This window comes from Oryzias latipes, chromosome 17 (assembly GCF_002234675.1).
Source record: "Oryzias latipes chromosome 17, ASM223467v1".
NCBI classification, from domain to species: domain Eukaryota; kingdom Metazoa; phylum Chordata; class Actinopteri; order Beloniformes; family Adrianichthyidae; genus Oryzias; species Oryzias latipes.
In genome coordinates this window covers 17,163,622-17,188,307 of record NC_019875.2, presented here as the reverse complement: position 1 = coordinate 17,188,307, position 24,686 = coordinate 17,163,622, and the positions used below count along the sequence as shown (strand labels likewise).

Here is a 24,686-nt window from a genome sequence, read left to right as displayed (position 1 = left end):
GCTGAGAGAAGAAAGAGCTGTCCAGAAAACTTCCTCACGTTTTAAAAAAGTTCTTACACCCTCCAAGCGCTTTCTGGGGATAGAATCGGTGCACAAGAAGCAAAGCTCCACCACCTCCCAGAGTTCAGCTCATCATCTATACGGGACAGTGTCCACCTGTCCAAACAGCAGAGATCTCTGATGTTCAGCTCTCAGCAGTCCTGTTAGTGCTGTCAAAACAAGACGTGTACCAAATTTTCTCTGGATAGGGAGGTCAAAAAATAGGTATTTTAATATTTTATTTTTGACAGCAAAAAGAGTTTTTAAAAGCAATTTTGACCTAAAAGTAATAAACCTTTTACTTCTCGTGTCACAAACAACTTAAATCTGATTAAGGTTAACATTCAAGGAACACAACGATAACCGTTACATAACTTAATATTAGTTTAATATGGGCTACAGTCTCAAAAATTTTCAAAAGTTCGTCATTGTTGACTTAAGGATGTCGACACACTCATCAGTGAAAGGTAACGCCAGAGAGTTTACTTACGATTTTTGTTTTTAGTTCTGAAGATTTATATCATAGTAGATTTTATTTCAAGCACTCAGTTGCTCACACCACTTTTAAACCCTGGAATGTACAACAAAATTATTGAAAAAGTTGTACACATATTTTCCAGTTTAAAAATATGTATAGATGAATCAAATAGGAGTGTTATGTTAAAGGTAATTCCACGTTGCTTGTTTTTCATTTATTTGCATTATTGTATTGCCTGTGAATTGCCAAGGGCGGGGCCATCTAAACTATGCATATTTATACATATACAAGTTTTTTGATTTAGCAGGGGCAAGCATAAAATACAAACATTGTTCTTCTGACTGCTCCCTTTCATTCATGAAGTTGTAGGATTGTGTTGCGATCGGTACATGATTTTGTGTTTTGTACATGATTTTGTTTCTGAAGTTCCTGAAAGGAAAAAGTAAAGAATGAAATATTAGATTGCTTATTTGTGCCACAACAGCAACACCTTGTGGTACCAAAAAAACAGCTCCAAAAGTAAAAGTCAACAAAACCTAATTTAAGGAAAGACAAAATGATTAAAACCACATGTTTTACATTTACACAATTAACCAATTCTGACTGTATTTAGTATGAAAATTGTTGACTCAACCAACTTGTTGCTGAGTTACCTCAACTGACCTCGACTCCTACTCACATGTTCCCATTAAGACTCATGCAGTATAAACACCCAGCTCATTTCCATATGCAATGCCTGATGGTCCAATGCTCCAATGGTCTCTGCTCCTGCCTGCCTTCCTGCTTCTTACGCTCCCAGTTCCAGTCCTCATCTGTAGCTCCTGAAAATACAAGTCAACTTGCTCTCCTGCCAGCCTCTTCACCTGATCAACACTTCTGGGCTCAATAAACTGTCTAAACCTTTGTCCGCCTGCTGTCTGCTACTTTGATCCACCAGTCCCTCACAACAAGCTCAAATTTGAATTTCAGAGTATTTCTTTATTCAAATTTTTGGATCCTGGAGCAGACAAAAAAAGAATTGCTGTTGGAAAAAACATGGTGGCCCTGAAGTGCAAATCACATCAGCAATTCACTCAATGCAAAAAGATTTTAAAGATCAGAAAGACAATTTAAAAAAACAAAACAAATATTTAAAAAAACTGCATTACATTTTGGAAAACAAAAGCAAATTCCAGAAAATTGTAAAAAAAAAAAAAAAAAAAACATTTAAGAAAACAAAAGACATTTCCAGAAAACAAAATGAAATTTTAGAAAAACTAAACAGAATGAGAAAACTGTAAAGGTAGGTGCTATGGGACATCGCTGATTGCATGATGATATCCAGTAATGCTTAATTTTTATATAACTTTCAGTTGAAATAATGGACAAATGTCATCATCCAAGCTTCCACAGAGTGCATTAATTTCTGATAATACACACTGCGTCGAGCAGTATCCCTTAGAACCATGTATGTGAAATATTATGCGTTTCTTAGAGACACAGTTTCTAAACATTATGGCAAAAAAAGACCTTTGTGCTAAAAAATTGTTTAACCGCAAAAAAAAAAGATTTACTTGTCTCCATAAAAGGTGATGTGAATGTTATCTAACTACTACAAATAGGCTACAGTGTAAAAATAAAGCATTGCCTATTCTGGAAAAAAAAACAGAGTAAAATTTTAGATTTGTATTTTTATTTATTTATGATTTAATATTTAAATGTAAACTTCTCCAGCATAATAATCAGACAAAACCAAATAGACTAATCCTCAAAAGTTTGAGACTCTACAATCAATCCGTAGACAGCTTTTCAGAGGTCAGTTCATATATTTAAGAACAACCTTCTTGGTGAGCGTATATTTGGGCTCAGGCATCTGCTTTTTGTTCAAAAACACTCCTTTGCTGACTTCTCTGTTCACGTGGACCAGGACACCCAGAATATCCTCCATCTTTGAGCTGAAAAAGGACAGAAAGAGAAGAAAACATTTTTTAACCCTTAACTTACAACAGCATTGCATTATTGTAAGAACACACAACAAGAAACCCATTCAGATTAAATATTTTTATCTAGTCCGACTTCCCTGAGCTGAGGGTGCTGCCCTTGGCCTTCCTGCTACTTCCCTCTCCTGAGCATTTTCTAGATAAGTGTGCTTCATACATCACTCACTATCTTATCCACCATTGCACCTACCAGTACTTTGTTTTTGATTATATCGTGCTTCTGTGTTTAAATGTATATTGTGGTTTTCTTGTATCTACAGATTGTACACAGTGTTGAAACACATTTCTCAGTCAAACTAGAAGTGTATGTTTTGTCCGTAGTTTTTCTATGAAATCATATTTGTGCCACTATATTGAAACCAGTTTGAAATCAAAAATTTCTAAATAGCATATGGAAACATTAAATATTTGCTTTGAAAATCTTTTTCTTTGGTTTCAAAATACATGTTTGCGTTTTCAGGCGCCTTGTTTCAAATCTCGCTTTCTCTCTTTCTTTGTTTTTGCATTCTGGACTCTGAGCTCAGTATGACGTATGTGCCACCATACAGCCAATCACAGACAAGAAAATTCATACTGGTTGGTCAAGAAAATCAAGAACCCACCCCCATCCTCTCTTTGAGGGCACGGAGCCGTTTAGAGCTGAGCAACACTCACCCTACATTCTAATCTCAGCTAATTCCCTAACGTGATAAAATGCCTGGGGTAGGTTAAAAACTTTATTTTACTTATAGGGTTAAAGCATGCTTCTATATTAGGATGAAACCTTTTGCTTATTTGGATCAGTTTATTTTCTTACTTGTATGGGCTTTAAGTTCAGCTCAGAAAAGTGGGGGTTGTTTTTTTTTTGCTCAAGTTGTTTCTCACCTCTCTGCAGCTCTTTCCAGCTGTCTGCACAGCTCCTGGATGTAGATGGAGCCTGTGTACTTGTTTCTAAAAGATTTGCACTCTGCCACTGTTGCCATGCCCAGCAAGAAGTCAGCATCATTGGGCACAGAGTTGCTGGTGCTAGATGATGCATCAGCTTCCAACTCTGCATCCCCTTTCACTTCCGAACCTGGAAGATAACCACTTTGGTCTAGTGTGCCTTGACATGCTTGGATAAAGAAAAGTTTTGGCTTTCCTATCAAGCTAGGGGCTCGGTAACTGGTAAAGGGTAGGGTCAGAGCTCGCAGTTGAACTTTCTTCCCATCAATTCCATAAACACATCCGTTGTCGCCGTGGGAAAGGACACAGACTACCTATAGGACATAAAGTTTTCTTTCAGTCTCCAAACATTTTACTTAAATGCTTTACTGGCCAGTCAGCTAAAGCTGCACTTAAATCATAAAATCTGTCTTCTGTTCTCGTCCTGTCTCAAAATAAAACATGACTCACCAAAGCATCATCATGCGAGAAATTTCTCTGTCCCAGTTTTGTTATTTCAGATTCAATTAAATCTGCAGTGAGATTGTTGTGCACCACAACCTCAAAGCCAAAACGATGGAACAAGTTGTTGAGAGACTCTGTGGAAAAAAGATATATTCATCATACAACACCAGTATGACCAGCCCCAATGAAACAAGTACCAAAGAACATTCTTAAATACGTCTACACGCCTATAAAATCGTTTGATGTCACAACAAACTTACTTTCATCTTTCTCAGTTCCACCTCGTTCACCGAGGTTTGACTCGGGGAAGAATAACTTATTGTTAAAAATCACGCACAAACCTCGAGGTTCATGAGTAAAACTGTAATACTCCTCCTACAGGGCAAAAACACGTACAGTCAAACTAAACCAATTCTTCAGAAATAAGTAAATAATAGGAGGTGGGTGTATGAGAATGTTACCTCATCAGGTGAAGTTGGTGGGTCTGGACATGGTGTTGCATCAGACCTTACTCCATCTGTTTGATTTGGAGAAAAACAAAATCAGGGGGAAGAAACAAAGTTATTTATTTATTCATTATTTATTTCAAAACAAATCAACAACCCATCCATCCATGTTCTTCCACTAATCTGGGACTGTAACGTCGCGGATCAGCAGACCAAGCAAAGATGCCCTGACTTTATTATCTCTGGCCAGTTCCTCCAGCGCCTCAAGAGAAATCCTGAAACATTCCAAAGCAAGTCAAGAGAGGTAATCTCATCAGTGTGTCCTGGGTCTTCTACAGGATCTCCGCCCAGTGGGACATGCCTCGAAAACCTCCCCAGGGAGGCATCGAGGAGCCATCTGGACCAGGTGCTTGAGTCCCTTCAACTGGCTGCACTCGATGTGGAGGAGAATAACTCAGAATAAGTCACTCTGTGCGGTAGATTGCCACCGCGAAACAGAATCCAGAGTCTTTGCGATTACAGCTTCAAACAGCTGAAGAGACAGTAGAGGTAGAAACAAGATCCACTCTGACTCAATGTCCTCAGCCTCTCTCTGTACCTGTTTGAAGTTCTCCCAGATGTGGGAGTTAAAGACCTCCCCAATGAAGGGTTCAGCTAGATTTTCTTAACGAATCCTCACAGTAGGACTGCCAAGTCGTTCCAGCCTCCGCTTTCATCAGCAGTTCACCGCCTCTCAACTTGAGCAACTCTAGATAGGTAGAGTTGAACCCCTCTTGGGGGGGTTGAGTTTCAGAACCCAGGGCGTGTGTGGAGGTGAGCCTATGTCTAGACAGTACCTCTCAACCTACCGCACTCTCTCATTTTCACTGAGAGAGGCAACATTCCACGTCCCAAAAGCCTAATTTCCTGATCAGGGTTTGGGCCGCCAAAGCACCTTCCCTTCACACCCACACTTTATACCCACCAAAATCCCATTGCACTGGACCCCTTGAGCACTGATCCAGATGGTGGGTTGACGAGGGATAAAACAAAAATAAATGTAGAAAAATGATGTTTACTGTTTGGATCCTCAGTCTCGGACCAAGTCTCAGGTTGAGACACAGAAAGCGATTCAAGCGAAGGGATGCTGGGTCTCTGCAGGAAAGAGCAGGGAGTTAGGCGAGTCACAATTATTTTTACATGCAAATTATTTTCTGAACAAAGACATAAACTGTATAAGATAATATCCTAGACAACTTGTTTACAACAGGAATGTTTCTGTTTACATGTTCCTGAGAATGTTGGGTAAAAAGCACCATAATGCTGATGAGATTCTAATGTGGCTTTTTTAAAAAAAGAAGATGCTTTTACTGCATTTTGATATTAAAAAAGGGGGTTTTGCCATGAAGCTTATTAACCTGCTGGTTACACCCAGCTTGCCTTAAAGATTTGGATAAAACAACCCCCAGTTTTCACAACCCCGTGACACTAAAAGGGATTCAGCTGGTGCTGAAGATGGATGGTATTCTAGAGCTCAAAATTGTAAATTTGGGGAGACAATTTGAATCCGCAAATTTTATCAGCAAATACAGAACATAAAAATAGGATGTGTTTTGCTAGACTTGTTCTTAGGGAAGGCACTCAGAAATAAACTGGCATATCCCACCTGCCTTACCTAGAATATAACGTAATGAGGAGGGTGACACAGGGAGTACGATTATTTTGTAGTGTCCTATTTGTAGTAAAAGCTTATATGGAATAAGACTGGAATGCTGGTTTTCATGTTAAAATAGTCAATAGAAAGTAGTTACGCAAAAGACACAACTATAGACAAACACACCTTTTGATAGTGGCTGGTATCAGTTAATGCTCCACGATGATCTGGAAAAAGCAAAAATCAAATTAAAAAGAGGTGATAGAAGCTAGACAACACTGGTAGAGGTTTGTGTCCTTATACTTTACAATCACATCATGAAATATACTAAAACTTGAATCTAATACCTTGCATGTACTTCTCGACAACTGCTGCCAGCTTTTTATCAAACTCCAAGAGCAGTTTATAAAGCCCAGAGACGTCGTCTTTTGATATTAATTGTGACTTCTCCATTTCAACAAATACATCCAGAGCAGTCTGTAATTAGGAGAAAGAAAGACTGTTTTCAACAAACAAGGACTTTTTAGCTGCTTTACAGATTAAAACATGGTTTGTTTCAAGCAAGAAACAAAGGGCTGGAATAATGAACAGGTTTCAAATGAAAGTTATGAAACACTCACAGTGATGTTAAATGAATCATTTTCCCTTTGAATTTTACAATCATAAACATATGCCGTGCCGTGTTTTCTTTATTTAAACTTTTAGTTATTATATTTATCTTTTTTCCTGCTGAAATATAAACGTAAAAATGTATGGCAAAAACCCTTTACCTTAAAAAAAGTAATGTAATATAATGATTTCTAATTCATTTTTAGCATTCATTCTAAGGAATTATGGGTATTATTTTAGAGTGCCCATAAGCTGTGTTTGCATTTGCTCACTTTGCTCTTCTCCAGTGGCCTTCTGTTCAACTTGGGGTTTAACAGAAATTTCAGTTTGTCAAGGTTCTCCTCGGTCATGTCATCATGTATGCTGTACAGCATCACTCTGATGGAGAGATAAGGAGAAAGATAAAATAATTCGTAGATGAGCTATTGATTATTTTCAGTAAATTTCAAACATACTGCTTTTACCTGTAATCAGACAAACTGGGAACGGCATCGGCTTCCTCTGCTTGTCTGCTTCCATTCTGCACCTGCCTGACGAGGTCTTCTCGATGGATAGTTCTGAACAGCTGAGTGAGGTAAGAGCTGTCCAGCAAAGTTGCGTCCTCAAGTTTTAAGAAAAGATCTTTAGCTGAACTGATCTGCATGAAAAAAACAGACCCACAAAAGTGAATGTAGAGCAGGGGTGCTCACACTTTTTTCGGCATGTGACCTACTTTTGAGATGACAATCTTCAAAAGATCTACCTATTTTTTTTTATGTTGTAATCAGAAATATTCATCTAAATGTATCCATTTAATTCAAAATAATTGTGATTCACTTAAAAATCATGCTTTTCGTAGTAAGTCTTTCTGCTTAAGCAAATAAACATGAGAATTTTTATAAATTCTTAGTCTTTGAAACAAGCATATGCTATTGGGAGAATCAACCAGGTATCCCCAGGAGCTGGAGCCCGCAGGAAGGCGGTCCTCACTGCCCACTCAGGCTTTCTAATGGGTGGCGGGACTGGTGGGTGAGCAGCGGCGGCATTAGAGTGCACGCTGGCAGGACCCTGCTCCATGGGTAGGGCTCCAGAACCACGCGCTTCTGCTGCATGAGTGGCCTCGCATGTCCCGGGACCACGGAGCCGGCAGCAGGCGCCGTGGCGGGACAGCTGGGTCAGTGTCTCTGTCTTGCTTGCTTCCTGCGGGCTGGAGTGGCCCTCCATCAGAACCCGGGGGGCAAAGCCTTTCCAATGGAAGGCAGACTGCGTTTCAGTGTAGTTTAAGACACATTTTGCAGTAATATACGTCTCACGGGACGTTCGATTGGCCGTTCTGAATGTCAATCAAGTGACATACTTCACAGCATGATGATTCATTGATGGCACTTGTTTTAAAATTATATATATACATTTTTTGTTTTGTTTATTTATTTTTGATGGCCCGCAATCTACCCACACATCCTATTGACGTAATGAACACCCCCGATGTAGAATGTGTGTGAGGCCTGTTTCCTGTTGTGGCTCAGATGAATGAAAATGCAGTTCTTACCCCCTCCAAACGTTTTCTGGGGATAAAATCGGTGCACAAGAAGCAAAGCTCCGCCACCTCCTCAGAGTTCAGCTCATCATCTATACGGGACAGTGTCCGCCTGTCCATCGCTGTCCAAACAGCACAGACCTCTGATGTTCAGCTCCCAGCAGTCCTTTTAGTGCTGTCAAAGCAAAAAGACCAAAACATCTTTGGAAATTCAAAGAAAGAATGTACGCAAAAATATTAACAAGAGGTTACAGATGGAACAACAAATAGGCAACAACAATACTTCTTACACTTCCTCTGTTTATTAAGTTAACTAAGTCAGTCTCTTATGTTTGTTTGTGTTTTTTGTGTTTTTTATTAGTATTTTAAAGGTAGGTTGAAAACTTCAATCTGTGTTAGTTGGCACTAACTAAAAGGTTACTTAGTTAAACAGATAACAATTTTAAAAATTTACAGCGATGATCCTTCTTTTATTTTTAATTTCTGCTTTTACGTTGACACGACGTTTTTTTTCAGCTTTACGTTGACACGACGTTCACTCCCAATTATTTCTGCGTCTTACGTCACCAGAAATACTCTTTGACAGCAGTTTCGACTTAAAATTTTAAGCAAACCGAATAAATATAAACAATAAACAAACAAACGAAAAAGACCTAAAATGTTGAAGTCAGAAAAGACTGTCTACCAAACATGAACGTAAATGTCACACAGCGTTACGTAACTTCCCCACAATAGTTTCACAAGAAAGTTCGTCATCGTGACTTACCAATGTCCACACACTCGTTAGTCAATTAACAGCACCAAGACAAAAAAAGTGCCTTAACATAGAAAATGAACGTAAAATTCCCGGTTTCTTGTTGTTAAGGAAACTTGCATCAGACTTCTTCCCATGTATTATCGACACTGACTTACTTTCACTTTCAGAGGAAATTGTGTACAATCGTGATTCACCATAAAAGCACCTCACAAAACCAAAACTTAAAATGAACAAAAATGTTTCCTATAATTACCGATATCGTTACACGTTTTTACTGTTCTTTCATTTTTGTTCCGTTTGACAAGCGAAAAATCATTTTAAAATTATAAATACTTTCTAAATAATATAAATCTCTCTTATTTTGAAACATTACCGGATGTTTCAAAAACCGGTTTGTGAGATATGACATATTTATGGTCTGGGGATAACCGACCGGAACTCCCCAGATAACAGTACAAAACTTCTTTGACCAAACATTTGGGAATTACTTGAGCTCCGAGTCTTGTTGTATTCAACGCATTTTCATTAAAAAAATTTTTTTAATTTTTTTTAAAGAAAGCTATTGAAATTTTTAACGATATTATCGAAGATAAAACTGCTAATACAAAATGATCCCCCACTTCTCTTTTTATTATGTTGTTTACGCTCTTTTTTTACATTGTCAATGCTACCTTTTAACTTTTCTCAGTTTGACTTAGCAATATTACATTCTTTTTCATTTAATTATGGTGTTTTCAATATGTTTAATAATTTATAAGGAAAAAAACAATACAAAGTATGAGGAAAAAAGGACTTTAATGAGACCACATATGCTGAATAAATATGACATAAGAAAGGATTGTGTATTTGTCTAAAAAGATTCTGTAGAAACTGTAGAAAGTTAACCTCTGTCCTCTCACAAAGAATGAACGTGTTCACTGAAGCTCTTTCTATTTTGACATCTCTTGTAAACAAATAAAACATATTCAATACTAATAAGATGTGCCACTAATACTGATTTTGGTGCAGAAAAGTCAGATTTGCTCTAGGGGATGGGGAAAGGGCTAAAGTATTCTTTGGCAAACTTGTAGACATTTTCTGGTTTCCGCAGCAGCAAAAACTGCATGAAGTCGGAAATGAGGGCTCGGATTTCAGGGTGCTGTCGCAGGTACAAAGCGTACTCCTCCTTCAGTTCCTTCTGCAAAAATAAGACATTGACACACAAGGTGTGACTTGGAAAAATGATGATTTTTCAGTAAATTAGATCCAACAAACAGGGTTTATTTATTCATTTGATGTAAATGAGAAGATTTAATTACCTGTCTTTCTAGGAAGTCAACCGTTCTCTCTACCTGCGTCAGAGAAACCTTCTCAGGACCTATGAACAGATATATGCACAAACCTAATCAATCCATTAACTTTATGGTAGTTGTGGTCTGTTTGCAACTGGTTCTCTGTATGAAAATAATTCACCTTCTGTCCTTGGTGGTTGTTGCAATAGTCTCATAGTGACTGGGGATCCAACCTGATGTCTGCTGACCAGATGCCTGCAGAAATAGCAAATTAAAAAATCAAGCAAAAAAGTCAAAATAAAAGTGGATTACTCAGACCAAATATAATTTATGCAGTTATATATTCAGTTAAAGCACTCTAACAATGTTTTACTATTAAACCTTTACTAATTAAGTACTCTAATATAGTTAAAACAATATTACATGTAAAGTCATGTGTACATTGATTTTGCAAAACACGGTTCTGGCTGCACATTCAGATTAGTGTATTAAAAAAAGTCATAAAAAACTGCTGCAGACAACAGTGGTTTGATGCATGTCTGTTATGTTTTCACTACTTTATTATTTTTTTTATTTTTTAGAAAAGTTAACCCTACACACCAGTTCACTGCAATATTTACATACATTTACAGAACTTTAAAACAGCTGATTATTCTGCTGGATTTGCTAGTTACTTTAATTTATTGCCTCCATAGTTGCTGTTTTACAATATACCGAGTTTGCACTTCTTCCAGGGCAGCAAATGCTTAATCCAAGTTATATGTATTTGTCATGAACAGACTACATAAATAAAGATAAAACAAATTGTTTACTAAATAAAACAAAATGAACATTTCCATGCCATCCTTATTCTGGGTTTAGTTCTTGCTGTCTGAACTTACCCATTAGTCAGGAAGTAGTTTTCCCAAGTGTCAGGTCTGCCTTTCCCACAGTGAACCATCCTTTGTATCCCAAAGACTTCCCTGACTTGGCCGCTAACTTCCATCTGCTTCTCACCGAGGTCGCTCTAAAAAATATAATCCCAGTTTGCAGCTTAACTCACTAACAAACCATCAACAACCAGGCATACATACTCACAAACGTGATGTGGATGATGTTTAATTGTTTATCCAAGGTGACAAACTGCATGTTTTCTGGAACCGTCTTCCGTAGAGTGATCAGGCGCATCAGCAGCAGGCTGGAGCCCTCAGTGATCAGCCCTCTTAGTGAAGACATGGGATAAGAGGCGCTTTCTTTTGTCACCTCCTATACACACACACACATAAAATGCACAACAGAATAAAAAACATGTAAAAGTAACAAGGAGTTTTTTTTCAGCGTTCAACACCTTGCATTTACCTCTTCTATAGTGGTAACTTTTTCAATGAGGATATTCCCATCCTTTTGCACCATATGACACCTATTATCCACACTGTGACCTTCAAGCTTGATGTATTAAAAAGGGAAAGCAAAATTTCAAGATATGTACACATATAAATATATGTATAGAATCAATTCTTGAGGAAAAACCACAGATTGTATGAGAGAACTGGACTGAGTGACCCTTCCCCCCTTTAGGTCCAAATAGGAAGTACCCGCTGGCTCTAAGAGGCCAAAGTACCATATAGACTTATACTCAGACATAATATTTGCCATTGAAACAATGACTCAGATCGACTCGACCAATCACTGCTCACTGACCTCGTCTGGGTTCATCATGATGGGTTCCGTATCCCAAAAAAATGGCTACTGAATTGACTTAATTCAACTTGAAGTGAGCTATTTTTTATGGGTGACGTCACACACGCTCCATCCAGTTATTATATACAATCAATGGGTAGAAACAAAGTTGAACAGACACACCTTGATATATTCATGATATTCTTCCTCCAGAACCTCCAGCTCACAGCTTATGAAAGCTTAGAGGTAAAAAATAATAATAATTGAAAAAAAAGCTGTAAATGTGTCACTGAACATTTTTCTTTTCTCACCTGTGACTGTTGTTCCACAGGGAGCGCCATCAATTGTTCCATGGCTTTGAGCATGAAGCAATAAGCAGGGCTGCTGAACCTTTTGGGCATACTGCACTGTGACGTTGAATGTCCCCAGTTCCCTTCCACTCTCTGATAAGACTACCAAAGACTCTGTGAACACACACCTCTGCAGCTCCTCAGGCTCTACCAGAAACAGAAAGAATGAGAGACACAATCAGCCTTTTAACAACAACCACTCAAAACAAATGCAGTAGCCACTTTTTGTAAATTAGAATCCATATCATGTTTCTCCTATTTTCAACATGTCTCTTGGATCCAATATTAACCAGATTGCTTATTCTTTGAAAAAAATCATTAAACTTTTACCAAGATTTTCTTCAACCTTCATCCTTTTTTGAGTACTTCATTATTTTCTGCTTAAGTTTATTTAACTATTTTATTTTGTGTTTGAAAATAAAGTGATATTGATCGATCGATCACTCAATCAATCAATGAATCTATTAGTCAATCAACCAATCAATCGTTAAAGCTGCTACTGAAATAGTAAAAAAAAAAAATCATAAAAGGCATATGTAGCAAATTTTACTAACAGGTAGTTAGTTCAATATTGCAGCTAAAATGTTTAATTAACTCACCAAAGCTGGACATCAAGGCGACAGCGTCATCAGAGGCTTCCGGCTGTCTGTGTTCGGGTCCGTCTGTGGCCTCAGAGTCCCCGACACGAACCGTTTTGTCTTCCTCGGCTTCCATTCGAACCTCCCTGAAACAAGTTTTTGACTGCTACTTAACAAAAGACTGGGTTTTCTAGGATATTACGGTGTTTTCTGAACTCACCTGGTGGGTTGTTCTTCTTTTTTTGAATGAAGATAAGAAGCACGCAACAGCAGCGTACCCAGTTGTCATGACAACAGCGCCACGCAAAACACTTGTAGCCGCGCAGCATTAATGCGCAGCTGCAACTAGTTCCCGAGAAAACACACTTTCACTACATTTCATTTATTTATTCATTTTCATTTTTTGCTGTTTCCATTATAATTTCAGAGATTGAGATTTATTTTTGTTGCAAGTATAATAGACTAAGTAAAGCGAAATTAATTACTGATTTTAGGCTTTGGGACTTTTTTTTTTGCCCAGAGATGACAAGTAGAGATTTTTCACACATAAAGCTTTTTAGAACAAAATACTGTAAAAATAATGTTATATTAAAGACTGAATTCTGTAGTGACAAGTATTCTGTGATAAAAATCATGATTTCACACACACTTTTTGTGATCTCTTTTCCCTGTTCATGAAGGGTTTAATTTTCAATCGATCAATTTACTTTTTTCTCATTTATGACTTGTTCAAATTCTACCAAGTTGCCAAATTAAAACAAACCACACAAATCAGTCAAGATTAAAAATTAATAACAAAACATGAAAATAAGGAAGTACACATAAAAAAGGCAGACCGAGTTCTCCAAATTTCTACAGAGAAATTATGTTCCTTCATAATCAAAAAGCTGGACATTTTTTTGGCACGTTGGGACAAATATATAATAAAAAAAATCTCACTGATCTGAAATCGAGGCCTGCATGTAATAAAATTCTAAAAATCTTGAGTATGGTGTGTTTTAAGTTCAGCTTTCGTATGTAGAGAAGGTTTTCATATATTGTTTTCAGCTTTTCCGTATCCCTGTTCATGACAGGTTTAAGTTTCAACTTAAGATAACTTAATAAGTTAATAGTTTCTGCCACATTTTTTGTTGTACTTTCTTAAAATCCTGTTAGTAGTCTCCTGCTCTTTTATGTCCTCCAGAATCCCCAGTTCTTGACAGCATCAAAGGAAATTAAGACTGAGTTTCACCACATGTTCAACTTTATTTTCTTAAGATGCATTTGTGACTGTGTAAAAAGCTTAATACAATGTAAATAAAGACAATAAAAGAGAAAAATACATATTATGACAGTTTTTTCCAGAGCCAAATAAGCTTTCTGGACTGTTTAAAGGAGTGTATAAATTCACATTAATTTGGCGTCAGCACGACTTTCTTCCTCAGTGTGAACCTCACTTCAGGCATCTGCTTTATGGCACCGGGCATGCGGGAGGAGCCCTCCTTCAGTCCCACATCATCATTCACATGGTGGAGGATGGCAGTGATGTCCTCTCCTCTAAAACAATGTGAACAATCAACAAAAATTGCTAGTTCATCTTTCCATGCAGTGACAATGAAATGAGCTGTTGGAGAATTTTCTTCACTTACTTGGGGCAGCGCTCCTTTAGCTGCTGACACAGAGACTGGACGAACCAGCTGCCTTCAGAAATGTGTCTGTAAGCTGGGTAATCTTCCACAGTGGCCAAGGCAACCAAGATATCTGCTTCCTCTGGGATGGTTTGTGTACTGCAATCATCCGCCTCAACATCTGTCAGTGCCACCCCTTTGTGGATCTGCCCTCCCTGGCAGGCTTGTATCAGGAACATTTTGGGCTTCCCTGTGAGAGCTGACTGCTCAGATGCCTTGAAGATTCGGGTTATATGTTTAATAGGAACGGGCATCTGGTCAATCCCCAAAACCATTCCCTTTTGTCCATGACTCAGAATGCAGCAAACAAATGCATCGCCGTGCTGAAGCGCTTGTTGAGGACCGGCGTATCTGCTCTCAGACCACTCCTGAGCCTGAAGCTTCAGCAGGTCAGTGGAGCTGGACAGTAATGATAAGCATTCCAGGGTCCCCTTCATCTGATCACTGGTTTGATCTTTGCACATCAGCACTCTGAACCCCAACCATGAAAACACCTCCGCCAGGCTTTCTGCAAAAAAAAAAAAATATATATATCGAGACATGGTTGATTTTAAGCCATGAACAAACAATAACATCTTTAAAAATGATGTAAAACATGCCAGCATCTTTCTCTGTGCCTCTTCTCACTGAGCCGTCCAAGAAATTCTGGTTATTTATGATCACGCAGATGCCGACAGGACGAGTGTTCAGCTGATAAACCTCCTCCTGAGAGAGAAGAGAACATTTTATTGATATGGTGAGAAATCCTCCTGCTTTCAACAGTCGAATAAAACCTTACCCTTTTCTGCCTCTTGTTGTCGTGCAGCATGTATTCTAAGTACAAGTGAAAGAAAATAATTAAGCCAGCATAAACACACACAATGCAACATATTCCGGGTGGTATGCGTGTTTAAATACCATCGTTTGAAGAGGACACTTGGATTGACTTAGGAAAAGAGATTTCTTCTAGCTGCAGTTGTTGCTTCAGTTCTGGAAAAGTAGATTTAATTTCCTCATCTGTTTGCAAGATTTTGAGGAAATCTTGACAGACTGTTTCGCCTTTATTCAAAATCTTATCCAGAAGCTCAACAACGTGTCCTTCCACGTCTTCTTTGTTGATGCTTTTGAGGTTGTTGTACTCCCGAGTCGTAATGAGGCGATTCTCATGGACTTTGTTGAGGATGAGCCTCTGATCCGCGCACAAAGTCGACAGAATAGCTGTTTTATTACTCCTTAAAGTGTCTTTAGCCGACATGCTGGGAAGGACTAAACACAGAAACGTTTATGTAATTGATTTAAACCTAAAAAGAAAGTATTTAAAGAGTTGTACCTTCAAATTCCTGGATATTTTCCTTCAATGAATGCGCAAAGAGGATAGTTCTTCTTCTTCCTGGTGACCCAGCGGTCAAATCGAAACCATGCTTTCAGGAAAATCCCTGACAGACCGAACACTCCTGCCGCTAAGGCTTCTGGTAAACTCTGTTGGTCAGACACCCAAAAAGGCAAGCTAAGAGAAAATATACGAGGAAATTGGACATTGGGCCACTTAATATTGCAATTCCAAAAAATATAGATGTAAGGAAGACGAACGTGACGTGGTTTCGCCCCCTAGTGACAAATGTACATTCCCGCCTAGTCTTTCATTTTTTTCCAGGACAAATTTTGCTCTGCCTAAATTTGAATAGTCAGTTGGAGCTCAGAGGAGTAAAAAGTATTATTCATACTTCTGGTAAGTCTCTAATGTATTTAGCATTTCATAACTTACAGGCGCTGTTCTGTGCCAAAAAGAGGGGATGGGAAGACATTTTCTTCAATTTGTTCTTTGTTTTTGCCACTCCCTTTTAAAAATGTAAAAACAAACAAAATCCAACAGTTTATCAAAATAACGCACATCCATGCACCGACATAAATATTTTACAATTTGTCAATGCACCTCCACCGTGAGGGAGCGCAGTCCCTGGTGGTCTAGTGGTTAGGATTCGGCGCTCTCACCGCCGCGGCCCGGGTTCGATTCCCGGTCAGGGAACTACTGTTTTGTTTTTGTGGTATTGCTGAGGTTTGTTTCGCTGTCAAATATTTTTCCTGAACCTGATAAGAACAACAACAACAAAACCTGTCAGGCAAATATGTCTGCTACTAACATATTAAGTTAAATTAAACATAGAAAGTGGTATTCACAGGAGAAACTGGGCTATTAGGACATATCCTTAAGAAAAATAATGCTGACAACATGCAATAACCCATCTAAACATCCTTAAACAAGGAACAAAATGAAAGGAAATAAGAAGGCATTTGCCATTAAAAAAAAATCACATCTCAGAACATTGCCCACATTTGATGTTAAATTCACTCAGTGGAATTACTTTTGCTTGGTTCTATTCCCTCTAAAAGACACAAAAACACAGACACACAAACACAGAAGGCACCGGCTTCCCGGATGTCTGTACAGAAAGTGACGTCAAGCTGAGTCTTTCCCCTAGAAATGTGTCATTTAGCTTAGAGAGCAAAAGACCAGTAGTCTGTAAGTGGAGGCGCAGAAGGTAAGAGCTTTTCTTTCTCCTTTCAAGATCACAATCTATCAATAATACAGTTGGGAGTCTTTGACAATACTCTAATATCATGTACACTTTAACAATTGTTAGCAGTAACTTTTTAACAATTTTATTTTGTAATAAATATAAGGAGTTTGTCTCAACAGAACAGCTCTGAGACTATCTCTGATGACCTCAGTGACCTTTATAAAATGAAAACTTTTCCAAGACTTTTCACACTGGAAAGTTAATACAAAAAGGGTGAAGAAAGGATTATTAAAATAATAGTGGACCCATTGAGATGTCTTACAGGAACTCTGCATCAGCCGCAAAGCACTTAAAAAAGAGGAAGCCAGGAAATCACCCATGTACAGTGTTGCAGTGTTCAGAGGAGCGGGGGTGGGGGGCTTCGTTCGAAAGACTTGGGGATGAAACCAAAAGCCCACCATAATTATTTAACAAGATGTCGTTTATACGGTGACGGGGTTTGGGTGCAGCTGCAAGTGATGTCAAACGAACAGCAGAAGTGCATTTGATTGAAATTAATTTGTAATTTTGTCTGGCACCCCCCCCCCCAGGTTGAAGATGAAGCGGATTTGGCCTCTTCCTGTACCTTTTACAAGTTTCCTGCTATCGCTGGCCTCACAAAGCGGTGGGTGTCTTCTGATAACATGCAGAAGTTCTGTCATTTTTTTATCAGTGTGGTGAAACAGATGGATTTATCTTCTTCTCTTAATAGTGAGTGCAGAAAACTATGGAGATGTTTGTGAGGACTATTTGTCAGACCATGTGAGAACTAAACATAAATAACAAAAACACACACACACACACACACACACAAAAAGTCATTTTGTTGTAAGAACTTCACAGATGATCAGTTGTTGTTTTTTGTGTTTGTGAAATCCTTCAGGTCCACCTAATGAATTCGAACGGGGGGACGGAGGCCATTGAAAACAAGGATGTAGAGCACACCTTTACCTGTCTCCTGTACCAAACCGATGTACTCAACTGCTCCTGGTCATTCCATACGTCTGAGAAAGACATGGGGATGTCTGTTTTCATCGGGTACTGTTACTTACACATCAAGTAGTTCTGATCAGAGCCAAAAATCAAATGTTTGAAGGATTTAAGGAGACAAAAGAGGGAATCTTTGATTTGAGGTATGTAAAAAACACAGTTGAATGAAAATCTGAGCATAGACAAGAAGAAAGAGAGCTGAGGGCACACAAAACAAAAGAAGCTGAGTAACCTTCAAAGTGCGGATTTTTTGTAAATGTAACGGCTTGTCTTTCTAAATGCTATTACTGTTTGCATGTTCTGTTTAATATAAAAAACGTTCATATTTTTACAAATGTATATTTTTAATCTATGTGGTTAAATGTGTTTAGGGGAGATTTTTTTTACTTATACAATCGGTTTCAAATCTATTTTTTAGCCTAATTTTTTGTAAAGTAAAACACTTGTTCTATATTTTAGGTAATCCAAAAATGATCAAAACTGAAGGGCTCAAATTCAACTTTAAAATGTAAAAGATAAGAGATTTTTGGTTTGACTCTCTAAAGTTTGATGCATCAGTTTTATTTTATTCTTAAAACTGGAAAAATAAAATAATTTGCAAGACAATAAAAAGTATAGTTTCTTATATTTTTCATGAACTCCATAAAACAGGTTTGTTAAATGTTAAATAAACAATCCTAAAGTTTTTAAAAGGTAAGGCTAATATGGAGTTAACCAGAGAGAACAAGCAGCACAGTATGACATATATGCAAAAAACAGCTACAAAAAAACACAACAAAAAACATGAAAGATCTTTGAATAAACATAAAATGCTAAAAATCCACATCAGCCTGCAAAAATAGGTTGTTTGGGATGTTTTTTTCTGAATGCCCTACCCGAGTTATGGACATAAGAAGATTGCTCAAAAGTTTTTTTTAAACATGACCACTAAAGTTAAATAAAGGTGTGACTTTGACAATCACCTGTCAATCAAACAACCACAACCTAATTGCTGGGTAATACTTAGTGTTGACATGTAACAAAATGGTACGGTGGTCCCTCGCTATATTGCAGTTCACCGCAGACTTGCTATTTTGTGTTTTTTTAGTGCAGTTTTGCATGCTTTTTCATGTCTATTATAACAGTGCTGTTTGTCAGTGTTTTCTGCATCCTGATTGGCCATAGACTATTATCAATCAATCTCCTCCATTGTGTGTCTTCTGCACGGAATGTGTTCAGCCTGCCAAATTTACACGAATCTTCCATCGTGAGCAGATCTTTGTTTTCATTCTATAACGCTGGACTCATTTTTCTACGAAGGTGTACACTTTGAGACTTTTTTAACCCGTTAACACTGGAAATGTGTATGCATATACTCTTGCATATGCTCTTTGACATATCATCACTCTTCGACTGTTTGCACGATTGACATGAATCATCTGATTCTGATGCGGATAGAAGCAGCTTTGCCTATTGGTTTTGCACTTGTATGGAACACATAACCAATGTCAAGTGTTGCATACAGGCGCTTTTCCCAGCAACAGAATTAGCTGATTTCTGTTGAAATGTCAGCACTTCACCAGAAAAGACAGTTTTTCTTTGCTTCAGATTCCGCTGGAATTATGTTACTTGCGTAACCCTTGTGCTATCTTAGAAGACCCCATCCTAACATTGACGTGTTCTCCCTACCATGACAAAGGTGGAAAGATTTCATGTAATCCATGGACACCAGTGAAGATCACAAATCATTGAAGAAAAAAGGTTCAGAGCACTGTCTAGTGGGTCTAGATGACCCAACTCCCAATGTTAAAGTGCCTAGAATATCACAAGGGTTAAGGGGTCAAAGACTTACCGTAGTTGATAGAATGTAAACACTGGAGCTAAAGCTCTGGTGTTAAAGAGTTTACGCAAGAGAGAAACGAGATGAAAGTATGAAAATGTTCATGTCTGTCTTAGAAAAGCGAATAAAGTGTGGAGGGAGAGGTTTTACAGCCTTAAAACATGCGTAATTCTACTTTGTGGATTTCACCTATTTTTAGAACATAACTACCGCGTCAGACGAGGACCACTGTACCTCAGAATTTACCTGCAGCATATTTGTCAGTAATTTTACGTAAAAGCGCTGACGCACAAAAAAATTTTTTTTCTTATTGAAAAATTGACATTAGACTGCATGGTGACTGACTCGTGATGGTTACTCAGTGAACCGATGGACTTCAATTTCTTAAATACAGAAGCTACATGAACATTGCATTAGGGCTTCAATCCGGAAGTGTTTGCTTCAGACAGTGAAAGTTGATAAAACAGCCTCATATTTCTCTTTAATACGATAAGAAATGGATGGAGGGGGCACATTTAAGCCTTGTGCTATCTTAAATGACCCTACCCTCACATTGACGTGTTCTCCCTACCATGACAAAGGTGGATAAAGGTGGAAAGATTTCATGTAATCCATGGACACCAGTGAAGATCACAAATCATTGAAGAAAAAAGGTTCAGAGCACTGTCTAGTGGGTTTAGATGACCTAACTCCCAATGCTAAAGTGCCTAGGATAGCACAAGGGCTACACTTATGTTCTAAGTCTTTTCTTCTGTTTTGTATTTTCTAGTGTTTGCAAGGATCAGGAATTGGTGGATTCTAAAAGACAGAACTCTGTGGAGAGAACAGGATCTTTATCTTGGGAAATCGACAGGGAAAACGTGCAATATGTCACTCTCCGTTTTAACACCTCCCTTCTGGACAAATGGACAACTTACACCCTCTCATTTGAGAAATTATCTCTGAGTAAAATGTTTTTTTCTTTCATTTCATTATTTTATCATTTACATTTTAAATTGTTGCTAATATACTGAACCATTTCACAAAATAACCACCCTGGTGTTGCACCAAATTATGTAAGCCTAAAAAAAAAAAAGTCATGACTATGAAGATCAAAAAATAAATCTGTTGATCTTTGCCATCTGTCATTTTTTTTCCATGTTACCTTGTTTTAAATGAGGTGTTTTGTTCTTTGTGCAACAGTTGTCTTACCTTCACCGAGTGTATCTGCACTGATCAAAGATGGAGACTTGAAGATATCATGGGAAATTCCTGGCAGGGACGAAATTAAGGCATCTTGGTACGACTTACAGCTGGACATGGGAGACCAGGTAGATCAAAAAACCAGTGTGTCTGACTTTTATGGAGTTCTGTGAAAGCTGAGAATTTCTTGATGTTTCCTTTCAAAACAGGGGAATGTCAAGAATTTGACTGAAAAGCTGTCTTACACTGAGCCAAATGTGGATCCCTCTATCACGTACAGGTTGAGGATGAGGACAAAGATCTCAGAGTTATATGCTTGGAACTCTCAATGGAGTGAATGGAGTCCCATTTTTAGTGAGTGTTCCTCAGACCCAACTGCCAGTTCCACGCAGCTTTATCAATATATGCAAAAATGGTGCATTTGTGGTTTTACAGCTTTGGAAAAAACCAACCCACTCAACCCTCTGGTGATTTTGGGGATTTTACTTGTAATACCCATGATCCTCCTTGCTGTGCTGCTACTTGTCCGTCATCAGAGGTATGTCGCAGGTTACCAGTTGGTGCATTTTGAGCCTTTGATGTTAAGCTGCTGCTCAGATGATGTTTGAACTTTGCTCTGTCTTCTGAACGTGACAAAGAAAAAAAATTCCCATCAGCCTCAGCTGTAAAGCTTCTTGAGAAAAACACAAGGAGGAAGTGAGACGATTGTGTTACTGCCTCCCTTTCTTTTGCAAAAAAACAACAAAACCAAAGTTCTCTAGCAAACCAGGACCTCAGTGATCTTTACATGATCATAAGAAGAAGTGCAAATGCAGACCAAAAAAAAAAGAGAAAATGTTGGAGAGGATATGAGTTTTTTTTCTTGTTTTTATTTTGATGGTTTTTCCACATTTATCTGTTAATGTTAGGTTTTAAAAACATAAAAAAAGAATGTTAATGCAACCTCTGTGTGTTTGCTTTCTCAGACTCTCTAACTTCCTGTTTCCTCCGATTCCTCGCCCACCACAGAAGTACCAGTACTTCCTGGAAAAAATTGATCCCCTGAGTGTAAGCCCACGCTCAGAAATGACACAAGTTCCCTTTCATTTAATTGATCACGCAACCACAAATATGTAAATAGACTGAAGATGTTATTTTTGTGTGTTACTGTGTTGACAGTTTTCCTGTCCCGCACCGCCAGCAAGTCAAGAAGAGGAAATTACAGAAGTTGAAGATACGGTGCAAAGTTCTGATGACAAAAAGTAACCGAAGGACGAACACATGATGGGCCAGCAATAACAGGCGCTTCAGTCTCTATCAGGAGCCAACACACGTGTGCTGAAAGTAGACAAAGCTGCTAATATTTGCAACTATTTATGCCGCCATCTTGCTTGTATGCTGCAGAAAAAGTTATTTTCTAGTGCTAGATTTGGTTAATTTGCTCGACACTTGGCTAATAAATATAGAGTGGCTGGTTTTAGTAGATAAAAACATCAAATTCATTGTGTGAAGTTTGAATAATTGATAGAAACACAACCTGTGAAGCCTGTTAAGATGTTTTTGCTCCTTTATTTTTTTAAGTAGTTTTAAGAGACAAACTTTAAAATATCTACTCTTAACTATATTGTGAAGGAAATTGTTTTATTATTATCATTGTGTAAATGTAGTTGTTTAACTGTGTGTTTAAATGTTAACTCAGATTGACCTTTTTACCTTTTTTAGACAGCTTTGTGTGTGTTCATCTGCCTCTCATCCCAGCAAGGATGAGGGGGTTTTACGACACACTGTCCTGAGTTAATAAAGAATCCTGTTTGAACTTAGAATCCACCAAATGGGTCATTATACGACACCCCCTAATGAACTTTTCTCTTTGTCTTGAAATTGTTACCTCCTTCTTGTGTTCTTAATAAAAGCAGCACGGGGAGAGGCAGTCCTTTGAGAAGAGAAGCGTGGTGGACGTTTTCTGTCACACTTGCTTTTCTCCCTTGTGGATGAGAAACTTGATTCTTGTTGTGGTCTGTTGTTTATAATTGTGTTTTTCTTTAATGTCTAGATGCATTTATCTGAGATATATATTTTTACATCAGCATTCAACTTCTTGTATTAAAAAAAAAACTTTGTTTTTTTACGTTTTGCATCTCTCAAGTCTATTTTCTATTTTTGTAATTGCTGCATGCAAACACTGAAACTTGGTTAACGGGTGGGGTCACATGTGGTGAAGGTGTAGGACAAAAATTAACATGTAAGACAAACAAGGTTCGCATAATGCAACTTTTATGGTAGCTCTATGAGTAAACTGCTGTTTGTGTCCGTCTGTTATCAGCTTTTAAATATATACTTTTTTGCTATAGTTTTCTGTATGCACTTATTTTGAAATTCCGGCTTTTATTTGTTATTTTCTATTTTTATTCATTCTATTTAGTTTTTTACTTTTTGTTTAACTTCCTTCAGGTTTTGTCACAATGTGGTGTGACTAGAGTGGCGTGCTTAACATAGATGGCAGACGCCCTTTAGCTTCAGTAACAGAAGATTTTCTTCACAGGAAACCCACGTGGCGGCACAGCTCACACAAGCTCCTTCCCTCTTCCAGCTCCCTTCACACTGAGCTCCTTCCTCTTTATGGGCTCCAGCTAATTGTCTGGCCACGCCCAGGGAGGAAGACACTTTAACCCTTGTGCTATCTTTAGACGTGTTCTCCCTACCATGACAAAGGTGGATAAAGGTGGAAAGATTTCATGTAATCCATGGACACCAGTGAAGATCATAAATCATAGAAGAAAAGCGGTTCAGAGCACTGTCTAGTGGGTCTAGATGACCCAACTCCCAATGTTAAAGTGCTTAGGATAGCACAAGGGTTACTCCAACAATAAAAAAAAAAACAGACAACAAAAGATAGAACAGACAGACACAAAGGTACAACTCAGATCAAAAGGTAAGCAAACAAATCCAAACCCCTTCCGCTTCATTTGTCCAGCCCCTTAAACAGGAAGTGAAGGTCTTTGCCACTATTTTGTTTATTTGGCACAATAAGAGTTGGTAAGAAACAAAAAAAAACAAGTTTAAACAAGTGTTGTTTCTTCTGTTCTTACACGACATGTCTAAAAATAAGGAGCTGTAACAGACAGGTGACAAGTAACTACTTTGTCAAAGTTTTACTTTTGAAACACATTTTGTTTCATATTTTTATAGCATTTTAATATATTGTAGATGTTTTATAAAAGCATAGACGTACTTTGTTTTGTAGTCATAAAAGTATTGTGTTTCTATTACAGTGATCGTTCTGCACATGACTCATATTTTTATAGCATTTTAATATATTGTAGATGTTTTATAAAAGCATAGACGTACTTTGTTTTGTAGTCATAAAAGTATTGTGTTTCTATTACAGTGATCGTTCTGCACATGCTAAAAAAAGCCGAATTAGACTCGCTGATTTAAATGAGAATCTCTGTGCTTCTCTGGATTGTTGCTGGAGATTAAAAAGCTGGAAAATAATTCAAAATGATGAGTTTGTGGTTTCCTTAAAACACTCTTGTTCTCTTATTGTGACCCAGATGCTGCTGATTGAATCTCAACAAGATGTCTGACTACCAACAGTCCGGATTGAACACATCACAGAAACCTGTGGTTAGACATGATAAGATGAAACCGATAGGTGAAAATACTTTTGTTAACTGGATTTATTTCAAATCAAAGAAACCTACAACCTGGTAGGCACGGACACATCTTTAGATATCTAAATCATGACTATTTCAAAGCTTCCAGCTATAGATGTGTGCATAATGCATCTTGATAAACATCAATTCATAGAGCTTCATTGCATATCGTG

At 37.9% G+C, this 24,686-nt stretch overlaps 4 protein-coding genes and 1 non-coding gene across 5 annotated transcripts; 2 read left to right on the top strand and 3 right to left on the bottom strand.

Annotated features, from left to right (window-relative positions):
* Nucleotides 1–2,216: 2,216 nt before the first annotated feature.
* casp8 (caspase-8) lies at nt 2,217–8,930 on the bottom strand. Its single transcript, NM_001104788.1, is given in 12 exon segments — nt 2,217–2,451; nt 3,361–3,734; nt 3,871–3,998; nt 4,125–4,239; nt 4,326–4,381; nt 5,369–5,444; nt 6,130–6,170; nt 6,291–6,420; nt 6,825–6,930; nt 7,017–7,189; nt 8,081–8,243; nt 8,835–8,930. Coding segments are annotated over 11 exon segments (1,446 nt in total). The 5' UTR covers nt 8,189–8,243; nt 8,835–8,930; the 3' UTR covers nt 2,217–2,312.
* A 671-nt stretch (nt 8,931–9,601) lies between these two features.
* catip (ciliogenesis associated TTC17 interacting protein) lies at nt 9,602–13,009 on the bottom strand. Its single transcript, XM_011486517.2, has 10 exons — nt 12,904–13,009; nt 12,705–12,829; nt 12,067–12,252; nt 11,939–11,994; nt 11,435–11,521; nt 11,174–11,341; nt 10,978–11,102; nt 10,278–10,351; nt 10,124–10,182; nt 9,602–10,002 (listed from the first exon to the last, which is right to left on the bottom strand). The coding sequence occupies exons 2-10, from the start codon at nt 12,817–12,819 to the stop codon at nt 9,850–9,852; spliced, it is 1,023 nt and encodes a 340-aa protein (XP_011484819.1). The 5' UTR covers nt 12,820–12,829; nt 12,904–13,009; the 3' UTR covers nt 9,602–9,849.
* Nucleotides 13,010–13,908: 899 nt separating this feature from the next.
* LOC100125536 (caspase-8) lies at nt 13,909–15,934 on the bottom strand. Its single transcript, XM_023965226.1, has 6 exons — nt 15,660–15,934; nt 15,248–15,595; nt 15,129–15,163; nt 14,950–15,055; nt 14,312–14,858; nt 13,909–14,219 (listed from the first exon to the last, which is right to left on the bottom strand). Exons 2-6 carry the CDS (start codon nt 15,582–15,584, stop codon nt 14,075–14,077), a joined length of 1,170 nt encoding a protein of 389 aa, XP_023820994.1. The 5' UTR covers nt 15,585–15,595; nt 15,660–15,934; the 3' UTR covers nt 13,909–14,074.
* Nucleotides 15,935–16,037: 103 nt separating this feature from the next.
* LOC101158305 (prolactin receptor) lies at nt 16,038–22,861 on the top strand. The gene is made up of 10 exons (XM_020710923.2): nt 16,038–16,058; nt 17,439–17,512; nt 17,600–17,649; nt 17,771–17,925; nt 20,466–20,641; nt 20,879–21,006; nt 21,088–21,232; nt 21,314–21,416; nt 21,844–21,925; nt 22,037–22,861. The coding sequence occupies exons 2-10, from the start codon at nt 17,446–17,448 to the stop codon at nt 22,121–22,123; spliced, it is 993 nt and encodes a 330-aa protein (XP_020566582.1). The 5' UTR covers nt 16,038–16,058; nt 17,439–17,445; the 3' UTR covers nt 22,124–22,861.
* On the top strand, nt 16,284–16,355 carry trnae-cuc. Its single transcript has one exon. It is a non-coding gene; the product is annotated as a tRNA-Glu (tRNA).
* Nucleotides 22,862–24,686: the final 1,825 nt, after the last annotated feature.

Coding starts and splice junctions, on each gene's coding strand:
- catip (XM_011486517.2), bottom strand. CDS start 12,819: ATGGAAGCCGAGGAAGACAAAACGGTTCGTGTCGGGGACTCTGAGGCC. Junction 11,342..11,434: donor AAGTTACCACTATAGAAGAG/GTAAATGCAAGG, acceptor GTGTGTGTATAG/GAGGTGACAAAAGAAAGCGC. Junction 10,183..10,277: donor ACAACCACCAAGGACAGAAG/GTGAATTATTTT, acceptor ATCTGTTCATAG/GTCCTGAGAAGGTTTCTCTG.
- LOC100125536 (XM_023965226.1), bottom strand. CDS start 15,584: ATGTCGGCTAAAGACACTTTAAGGAGTAATAAAACAGCTATTCTGTCG. Junction 15,164..15,247: donor AGTGTCCTCTTCAAACGATG/GTATTTAAACAC, acceptor ACTTGTACTTAG/AATACATGCTGCACGACAAC. Junction 14,220..14,311: donor CTAAAGGAGCGCTGCCCCAA/GTAAGTGAAGAA, acceptor ACATTGTTTTAG/AGGAGAGGACATCACTGCCA.
- LOC101158305 (XM_020710923.2), top strand. CDS start 17,446: ATGAAGCGGATTTGGCCTCTTCCTGTACCTTTTACAAGTTTCCTGCTA. Junction 17,926..20,465: donor GGGATGTCTGTTTTCATCGG/GTACTGTTACTT, acceptor TGTATTTTCTAG/TGTTTGCAAGGATCAGGAAT. Junction 21,926..22,036: donor AAAAAATTGATCCCCTGAGT/GTAAGCCCACGC, acceptor CTGTGTTGACAG/TTTTCCTGTCCCGCACCGCC.